General features: G+C 33.4%; 2 protein-coding genes across 3 annotated transcripts; one reads left to right on the forward strand and one right to left on the reverse strand.

The window, feature by feature from the left end:
• The first annotated feature begins 708 nt into the window (after positions 1-708).
• LOC132604500 (UPF0481 protein At3g47200-like) lies at positions 709-2,765 on the forward strand. Its single transcript, XM_060318036.1, has 2 exons — positions 709-964; positions 1,283-2,765. Exon 2 carries the CDS (start codon positions 1,349-1,351, stop codon positions 2,615-2,617), a length of 1,269 nt encoding a protein of 422 aa, XP_060174019.1. The 5' UTR covers positions 709-964; positions 1,283-1,348; the 3' UTR covers positions 2,618-2,765.
• Positions 2,766-2,871: 106 nt separating this feature from the next.
• Positions 2,872-8,003, reverse strand: LOC132604501 (ubiquitin-conjugating enzyme E2 32). Of its 2 annotated transcripts, none has more exons than XM_060318037.1 (5): positions 7,778-8,003; positions 5,040-5,171; positions 4,369-4,453; positions 3,633-3,796; positions 2,872-3,551 (listed from the first exon to the last, which is right to left on the reverse strand). In XM_060318037.1, the coding sequence occupies exons 1-5, from the start codon at positions 7,889-7,891 to the stop codon at positions 3,138-3,140; spliced, it is 909 nt and encodes a 302-aa protein (XP_060174020.1). In that variant the 5' UTR covers positions 7,892-8,003; the 3' UTR covers positions 2,872-3,137. The 2 variants fall into 2 exon arrangements, with proteins under 2 accessions (XP_060174020.1, XP_060174021.1); XM_060318038.1 differs by lacking the exon at positions 7,778-8,003 and adding an exon at positions 6,371-6,416.
• Positions 8,004-9,883: the final 1,880 nt, after the last annotated feature.

A 9,883-nucleotide genomic window follows, 5' to 3' on the forward strand; every position in this document is an offset into this window, starting at 1 on the left:
TTTATATATTTTAACACCCCTAAGTAAAAAATTCTAATTCCTCCACTTAATGCGATAACAATCAACGCCACCAGAACGCCATTATTACAGTACAATTAGAAGGAATCTGAAGAAATCACCATAGGAATCATGATTTCTTTCTATGAAATTATTGGTCTCGAGCCCGTTTGGATTGGCTTATAAGTTCCTTATAAGTTGTTTTCAGCTTTTTGAGTGTTTGACTGGCCAGCTTAAAGTTATTTTGTGCTTAAAATTAGCTCAAAAAAAATTGGGCCCATTTGACTTAGCTTATCTAAAACAGCTTATATGCTAAAAACAACTTATAAGCTAAAAAAATAAAATAAGTTAGACTACCCCAACTTATTTTTTTTAAATTATAAGCTGTTTGCAGCTTATAGGCATAAGCCCATCCAAACAGGCTAACTCTTCTTTGTGGTGCACAAATTTTTGAAATGTAGGTAGTGGTTATGATCTACCTATAGAAAGGAAGGAATAACCTCTATTTTTCATTGGGGACTTTTCGAGAAAAAATCATCGCATATTTCTTTCATTCCTTGTAAAAGATATTCAATTCGTTAGAATATAAGTTAAAGAGGATATCACGTTTTATTCGATGCACGCTTAAGCTTTATGTTTTCTTATATATCACCACACAAAAATCTGAGAATGTTAATATTCTTTTGCTACTTCAATAATGTTGTCAAATATTCCTAGATTCTCATAAAAGCAATAAATAAACTTCCTATGTAACAATACTTTGCTTTCTGACAAAACAATTCTTCTCTGTAAATGAAGTAAACAAATAATGACTTCTCCTGCATGTTCAAATCATAAAAAGATACAAGTTTCTCTTGTTAAGACACATTTATAACCTACCAATCAGCTTTTATTCCTATATTTTACGGTTTGTCATCAACAAGATATTCAGATTGTTTCTCCTTAATATCTTTGCTGCATTCATCTGGTAACCTTATTTCACTCCTTTAATCCTATGAGTTCATGTATATCCTCCTCCCCCCAACCCTCCGCCTCTCGGGGAAGTAGCGAATCTAGATTAGACGTCGCGGGTTTGATAGAATCTACTGCGTCTAGCTCTGACTATATGTGTATATATGTGTGTGTATATATATATATATATATGCGTGTGATTATGTAAAATTTAGCCCGTTTATGAAAAAAGGATGTACTGACTCTTAATCCTGAATTAATCATTGCTTAGGGCGATCATTGGGAGTGGGTTGATACAAATTTGATGTTTTTGAATTCTTATCTTTTCTTGCAGGGGTTTAGTTAATTTCATTTATAAAGTTTAATGAAGTAAGGATTTTGGAGGGAGCCAATTCTACTCATGTCTCAAGGAAAGATGAAGGAAGAAGATATATCCTACACAAATGCGAAAACCGAAGATCATGTATTACTTGATATAGTGCAAGAAGAAGAAGATCTTGTACAATCAATTGGTGAAAAGATGAAAAATATCTCAAGTGTTCATCGTATCAACAAAGTTCCTCAAGAACTTAAACAGGGAAGTGAACATGATTACTCTCCTAAGTTAGTCTCTATAGGTCCTTTTCACCATGGAGTTGCCACCCTTAACGACATGGAGGAACATAAGTGGTGTTATCTCAACACACTTGTTAGTCGAAAACCAATAAACACACAAACCATTTTAGAGAATTGTGTGAAAACACTTAGAAATTTAGAGGACAAAGCTAGGAAATGCTATGGAGAGAACACAATTGATCAAATTGGAAGTAATGAATTTGTCCAAATGATGTTGCTTGATAGTTGTTTTATCATTGAGCTCTTTATTAAGTTTGCTATAAAGGGTTTTCGACGTAGAGATGACATATCCTTTAGCAATTACGAGATGTTTTGTCGTCTTAGATGTGACTTGATACTACTCGAAAACCAAATCCCATTTCTTGTTCTTCACCAAATGTTTCACTTAGTTCCAATTCCTAAAGGATGTACTTACTCCCTTATTCAACTTGCCTTACTCTTTTTTAGAAAATTGATTCCAGGAGAAGGACTTGTAACTACAGAGAGATTTGGTCCTGAAGTTCACCATTTATTGGATTTAGTTCACCAATGTTATCTCCCAACCAGTGCTCAAATTCGCTCAAGTGGGGTAGAAAAACATACGCACGAGGTACTACGTCTTCATCGTGTAGGGATCAAGTTCAAGAAGGCAATAAGTGACAGCGTTATGAATATAAGATTTACCAAAGATGGAGTCTTGGAGATTCCACCATTGAAAATACACAGTTACTCTGAGATTTTGTTCAAAAATATGGTGGCAATGGAGCTGTGTGGTACCAGTAGAAGTGGCCCGAAGCATGTCGTGTCTTACGTTTACCTCATGAAAAGTCTTGTGAGGTTTGAAAATGATGCAAGGTATTTTACACGAAGGGAAATTTTGGACAGCAGTTCGTCTAATGATAAAGAGATTTTGGAACTGTTCACAAGGCTTCATGTGGATTTTGATGTCAAGGATTTCTATTATAGTGGACTTTGTGATAAAGTTAATAAATACAAGAAGGAAACTATGTGGACACAATGCTGCCAGAAAATTAGCCATGTATTTAAGAAGACTTCCAAAGGAATTACAAGCTAACATTTTTTCTTAGTAGTTTCTGTTTTTGCTGCATTCATTTTCTTTATTTGCTTTTCTACTGCAGCATGCTTGAGAAAGTTGAATTTGAAATCTCCTTTCATCATTTTCGTTTGGTATCACTATATGCAGATTCCAAGTTATCTTTGTCTATGTTGTTTTATTACTATTATCATTTTACTTGAACAGCATACGTACACTTTTTCGAATACTAAGAAACTAAAAAAGAAAAAAAAGGACGAATGCTAAGAAACGAGTTAACGTTAAACTGAATTTCTTTGTTTCATCTTAATTCTTAACTTCTTCACATGATCCTTCACATCTCAGTAAAAGGACAATCTTCCATCTATACAAACTATCAAAATATATCTGGTAAATCATGTTTACACATTGGACAATATATATAATTGATGTCACAATAGCAAAAGGATAAATATACTGCATTTTTCTGCATAAGCTGGCCGAAAGTGGAGTAAATTGCCAAACATATTCCCCGTTAACTCCATATTTACTGTTGATAGATTTAGGATTCATCCATGAAGACAGCACCGTGGCCATTAGCTTTCATGAATTTCTTTAACAGAAGTGCAAGTATAGCAATTGTAAGTCCAACTGCTGCCCATGTGAATATACGGTCATCAGCTTGTCTCGGAACACTCTGTTGAGGTGTATGCAATATCCGATGCTCAGTAGGCCGTACAGCAGGGGCCTCTATAGGTGCCTGTACAGGATCAGCATCTAAAGCCAATTCACGTCTCTCTTCAGTAGTTGTGTCAGCAACAGGTGGATTAGGACGCATTTCTTCAGCAGCGTCGTCGGTGGGGTTTTCAGGACTCACTTGGACCTCGTCCTCTCTGTTAATATTCTGTTCATCAGGAGCTGGTGACGAAGTAGCTTCAGGAACTGGGGGTGCTTTGCTTAGCATGTATTCATGTATCTGTAAAATAAATCAACTATTAATGCTTAAGCCTGCAGACAACCGATTGGATATCAAAATGATATTCAGATAATTCGATACCTCGTCCATCAGCTTCTGGCGCTCAGGAGTCCCATACCTTGGAGCCGTTTCACGAGATTTAATAGCTAAAGCACGCCTTTCTTCCTTTGTATAGTCTAGTGATCCAAGGGCACCATTTGGGCTGGTAGGCATAAATGCGATCAGAGCTACCAGTGCGGTCCGAACTGCAAATCATAAGTAAGATAATTAAACACTGATTAGCTTCCATAAATGCGTCTGACCCTTAATACAAAAGAGTACACCACACAATAGCTTGATGCACTGCAAACTGCTTTTCTCTAGTCAATACAACTAAAAGCATAATAATTGCAGGTCAATGATGTATTATGCATAGTTGCAAGCCCATTTTGCTTGCTTTACTTTTTTAGCTGAGACTTTTACCTACTTATTTCTGTGATGTTTGCAATGTCTTTTGCTCAAGTACAGGATACCATACCAATCATTAAAAAATTGACGCACATGTTCAATCATATCTTCCGTCCAAGCCACAGGTTAAAAGGACCCCTCCCCCCCTCCCCCCCCCCCCCCCACAAACAAAAAAAAAGGGGGGGGGGGGGTTGTAAAATGCCAACTCATGCAGATGAAGATTTCTTTTTATGTCCTAACATGACATCGTGCATCTGGAGTATCTGGTAATCTATCCCAAAAGAAAAAAAACTATTGCAACAATATGAAAGTGAATCGTTCATTAAAATGTAACATATTGTGAAAATGGTGGAGAGAAGGATGAAGTTACCACTCCATGATGGTTGCCAGTGCTCAGGATGATGATTAGAAATACTCAAACATATCTTGGTTTGGGTTTCAAAACGTCCATTAGGCTGAAAAGACAATCAACCATGAGTTAGCAGATTATTAAACAGGAAATGAATCAATCTAAACCCAGATGGAAATGGAAGAGAATATGGGATAGGTCTAGCAGCTTCATTCAGTAGCCTATCCCAGCCCACAAGACGGACTCCGTTTCCCCCTACCAACCCATGCAACTACCCCTCCCAACAGTACCATCTCTTCTCTTTCAGTTTGTTGACCCTTTTCCCTTTCCAAATATTTTTTCGCGACCCTCCTCAGTGAATTTGTGTAGTGAGAGGGAAACTTAGGTCACACTGAAAAACACATTCCAGATTTGCAGACGGAGAAAAGCAAAAATCCTTCAGTACTCGTCAGTTAGATCTTATCCTCTTTGAATTATAAATCTCTAGCCCCTTTTCCCATGATACCTGTTGTTTAATCTTTCTTTCACACCGTCAAGAAAATGTTAGCGCACTGCCAGCCTAATCCGAGAAGCCCGCTTATGGCAGGGTGGGGTTTGCAACGCACATCACTCGCCGCATTCCGATCTCTGCTAAACCTTACTCCATAGAATGAACTGAGTAAGACAAGCTATTAAAGCAGCAAGAGACTTACAGTCAAAAGCATGAAAGAAGGAGGCTTGAAAGGATATTCAGCAGGCAACTGGATTCGTCCATGATAAATCCCCCCTTCAAACTCAGAGTCTCCTGGACCCCTGATTGCAAATTGCCATTCAAATATGTTCTCCTGAAAAAGTAATATAAAGTTCAGCTTTAAATTGCTGCGTCATTGTGCAACTTTTAGATTTAAAAATAACTTGTAAATGGAAGATAACTAGTCATTTGTCAATAGACTTTCATGCAAGACACAATATTTCAAAAGCAATATGGACATAACCTACTATGATGACATCCATTTACCAGTGATGAATTCAAGAATATTAAAATACGCATGTTACCACATAAGAAAAGAAGGAAAATACCCAAAAATCAAATCTTCACCTATTTATATCATAACAGCGCCAAAGGCATCAAACTGAGAGCTAGAAGAGCACGGAGCTCATTCATTGTAAGTGAGGTTGATTCATAACCAGGATCAAATATAATCCTTAACATAAAAAAATTCTACGTCAAGAAATTTTATAAAGCTTAAGAGATTTATATCATGTGCAACTTTATGTAGAACCCCACTATTATCATTTTAAACACTAAAAATCACATGTTGCTGCCTTGTCCAATTTGTAATTTAGTTTATTTTGGCAGCAGCAAAATACTAGCATAAAAGGTTTCATCGAAGCAGTTTCAAATTTCCATGCAGGAACATAATTGCATCAAAGAAACCCCTTCCCTACCAATAAGGAAAACAATCAAATCTCACTTCCATAACCAAGAAGCAAACCATAAGCAAGCAAATTAGCTATACTCTCAAGCTCGATAACTAAAAACCACACACCCTATTTATATATACACTGGCACAAGCAGAAAAAATCCTTCAATTTATTTGACACTTATTACTTATCGCCAGTAAAACCATACCCCCTATTTATCTGTACAGTTTTTGCTCATTGCAAGTATATTTGACTAATTTTCTGAGCTAAATCAGACTATATATTCTCAATTTTTAAAATTAACATATCAAGATAAGGAAATTTTTTCGTACTATAATTTAAAATTCACCTAAGAAGTTACAATTTTTTTCATCAAGCTTCAATCAATTTTAATCTAAAAAAGCAAAAATTAGCAATTAAATCGAAACGTCGAGAGGAAGGCTCGTGAACTTGCAATTCACCTAAAAAAGCTAAAAATATTGATCAACTTCAATCAATTTGAATCTCGTAAAGAAAAAAGTGCACAACATTAAAATTCTAGATCCGCCAAAGAGAAAAAAAGATAAAACATGAAAGGATAGGATAAATTTCATTAGGAAAAAGGAAATAAGTTCGAAACCTCGAGAGGAAGGCTCATAAAATCATCAGAAGGCTTATATTAATCAAACGTCAATATTTGAATCTCGGAAAAGCAAAAAGTGCAACACATTTAAATTCTACATCATGAAATGATAAGGTCGATTTCGTTAGGAAAATGGAAAATAGAGGAATTAAACTGAAAACCAGAGAGCATTTTTTGCTCCACTCGAATATATATACTGTTTTTTGCTCATGGCGAGTATATTTGACTAATTTTCTGCGCTAAATCAGACTATATATTCTCAATTTTTAAGATTAAAACATATAAGGATTAGGAAAATCTCCATATTATAATTTGCAAATTCACCTAAAAAAGTTAAATATCTCAGATAGCAAAATGTGCACCACATTAAAATTCTAGATCTATCTCTTCTCCAAAGGGAAAAAAAAAAAACAGATAAATCATGAAAGGATAAGGTCGATTTCGTTAGAAAAAAGGGGAAGTTATTATACAATACCATACAGTCAAACCAAAGAATACAAATGTTATTAAACCACAACAAACGATACAGTCTATCCAAACATTGTGTCTATTAATACAGTACAATACAATACAACACCATATTATACCATACCATACTGTACATTAATGAACCACGGGAAACAACCATCCAAACATAGGATAAGGAATTAAATCGAAGCAGTATATATATACTGAATTTTTTAAAACAAACATACAAGTATTAGGATATTTTCGTAGTATAACTTGCAATTCACCTAAAATAAAATGATTATGAAATATTTCTTACTGTAATTTTCAATTCAACTTAAAATCCAAAAATATTGATCAAAACCTCAACTAAATTGAATCTGATAAAGTAAAAACTGTTCTAGATCCGCCAAAAAAAAAAAAAAAAAGATAATTCATCAAGGATAAGGTAGATTTTAGATTAAAAATGAAAAAAAAATTAAGGAATTAAAATCTGAACCTCACAGGAAGGCTCTTGCAATCATCAGAAAGGATTAAATCTCAATTTTTAAAATTAACATACAGATTACAAAATTTCTCGTAGTATAACTTGCAATTCACCTATAAAGCAATTCAATAAAATTGAATCTCAGAACACAATATTAAAAATCCAGATCCAAACCAAAAAAAAAAAAAACATATAAACAGTGAAATAATAGGATAAATTTCGTTAGGAAAATTAAGATATTAAAATATATATATATATATATATATATATATATATATATATATATATATATATATATAGTTTTTGCTCATGGCGAGTCTATTTGACTAACTGTCTGAGCTAAACTAAACTATATTAATTCTCAATTTTTCAAATTAATCTAAAAAAATATCGATCAAACCTCAATTAAATTGAATCTCAGAAAGAAAAAAAAAAAAAAAAAAAAGATGAAAGTATAGGGTAATTTAGACCTCGAGAGGAAGGCTCATGAAATCATGGGAAGGATTAGATTGCATTTCTTTAAGTTCCTGTAATATTCTCTTCACAGCTGGATTCTTCATATTGTACTTGTCCACTGACGCCATTTCTACTGCTCTATTTCAGGTAAAAAAAAAAAAAAAAAAGTTACCGTATTTCAGGTCAAAAAGGTTACCACCGATAATGGATGAAGAGAGATAGAGAGATAGAGATATGTTTTGGGAAACTGCGAGTGTGGGTTACATATAAATTCTTTCTTAAGATAGCGGGTGACGCGTCATCATAATGATGTGGCGACAATTTATTGGATACAATTGCTAACTTCCATAAAATTAGAATTGTTTTTACTAACTTATCTCTAATTAAATTGTGCTTATATATAATTAAAATTAAATTAAATTGTGCTTATATATAATTAAAAAGGTAGTTAATGAATCTTAATTATTTAAATAAGAGCAATTTTGGAGGAATCTGTCTAAAGTATTCTTGAAATGTTAAACCACTACTTATATTGAAAAAAATTAAAAAGTCTAAAAAATTATTTATTATGGAACGGAGGGAGTATCTCGTATTTTTTTTCTTACATATGGCCCATGTCTCAATTTATATGACACGCTTTCTTTTTTAGTCAGTTTTCTTATCTGGCAATAACTTAATTTTAAACTTTACCTTTTATGCTCAACGAAATGAATTATGACTACACAAATATGTTTGGCTCTTTTTAGACCACAAAATTATATTTTTTAACCTCTGTGTCTAGTTAAAACTACATCATATAAATTGGGACATCAGGACCGGATGAAAAAGAGTGTCCACTTAGCATATTTATCTTGGGTCAAAAAGAGTGTCCACTTATCAAATGAAAAAAAAATTACCTTATTTTTTCAGATTTGGCTCTATTAAGTGCTATGTGATCAAATCTCAATATTTATTAATTAGAGACAGTTTAGTTAAATTACCTATTTTTTTTAGATTTAATATTTTCTTACGAGATGTGCAAATGACTAAATGAACGTTCTTTTTAATCTGAAAAGAATATTAATTAGGCGGTGTTTTGACTTTTACTCTTATTTATTTATGTCTTAGGATCTCTCTCTTTCATTTAATATTTACTCTGACTATTTCATAATTTGTACTCATAATGATAATGATAATGGTGGTGGATATTGGTGGGTACAAAAGAAAGCTAAAATTATGTTTTGGGAACAAGAGGAAGTGAGGGTGAGATAATTAAGATGGCGTGTGACGCGTCACCATAAAGACGTGGCCGTTGTTTATTGGATAGAATGACAAGGTTTAAATGGCTTGTTTTTATATTAAATCATGATTACGAAAGATACTTGACTTGAAGGATGAATTTAGGAAAATTATTTAAGATTAAATCCAAGTGTAATAAAATACGTGTATAAATTTTCACTATACTGAATTTCCACTTAGATTGGTGGAAAAATTCCACTTAGGTTGAGTCCTACGTGGCAGGAATTTGAAGTATGGTGATCAAGCCTATTAAAGTTCTATTAAAAAACTTTGAATAGAATGACAAGGTTTTAATGGCTTGTTTTTATATTAAATCATGATTACGAAAGATACTTGACTTGAAGGATGAATTTAAGAAAATTATTTAAGATTAAATCCAAGTGTAACAAAACACGTGTATAAATTTTTACTATAGTGAATTTCCACTTAGATTGGTGGAAAAATTCCACTTAGGTTGAGTCCTACGTGGCAGGAATTTGAAGTATGGTGATCAAGCCTATTAAAGTTCTATTTAAAAACTTTGATCTGAAAACTCGTATAGAAAAAGATTTTTTTGCTTCGCAACAATTCTTTTATACCAACTTAATTGTCGGGACTTTGCAGTTGACATAACAATCAGTAGACTTTTCACTCTTAACACCAACGATAGAAAGGAACCAAGTGACGTTAACGATTCAAAAAACTTGATTTATAGCAAAAGCTGATTTTTCACTTTCCTCCCGGGTGAGTGTTTCATAAGTTGTTGAATATCTAATTCTCTTATATATGCACTTAACAATATTAAATTACTTGAATGGTGTTCACAAAAAACTCAAATTGTTTATCATGAAATTTGTTGTCTT

The sequence above is a fragment of the Lycium barbarum genome, chromosome 7 (assembly GCF_019175385.1).
Source record: "Lycium barbarum isolate Lr01 chromosome 7, ASM1917538v2, whole genome shotgun sequence".
NCBI classification, from domain to species: Eukaryota; Viridiplantae; Streptophyta; class Magnoliopsida; order Solanales; family Solanaceae; genus Lycium; species Lycium barbarum.

Coding starts and splice junctions, on each gene's coding strand:
- LOC132604500 (XM_060318036.1), top strand. CDS start 1,349: ATGTCTCAAGGAAAGATGAAGGAAGAAGATATATCCTACACAAATGCG.
- LOC132604501 (XM_060318037.1), bottom strand. CDS start 7,891: ATGGCGTCAGTGGACAAGTACAATATGAAGAATCCAGCTGTGAAGAGA. Junction 4,454..5,039: donor CTTCTTTCATGCTTTTGACT/GTAAGTCTCTTG, acceptor TTGTCTTTTCAG/CCTAATGGACGTTTTGAAAC. Junction 3,797..4,368: donor CTGGCAACCATCATGGAGTG/GTAACTTCATCC, acceptor TATGATTTGCAG/TTCGGACCGCACTGGTAGCT.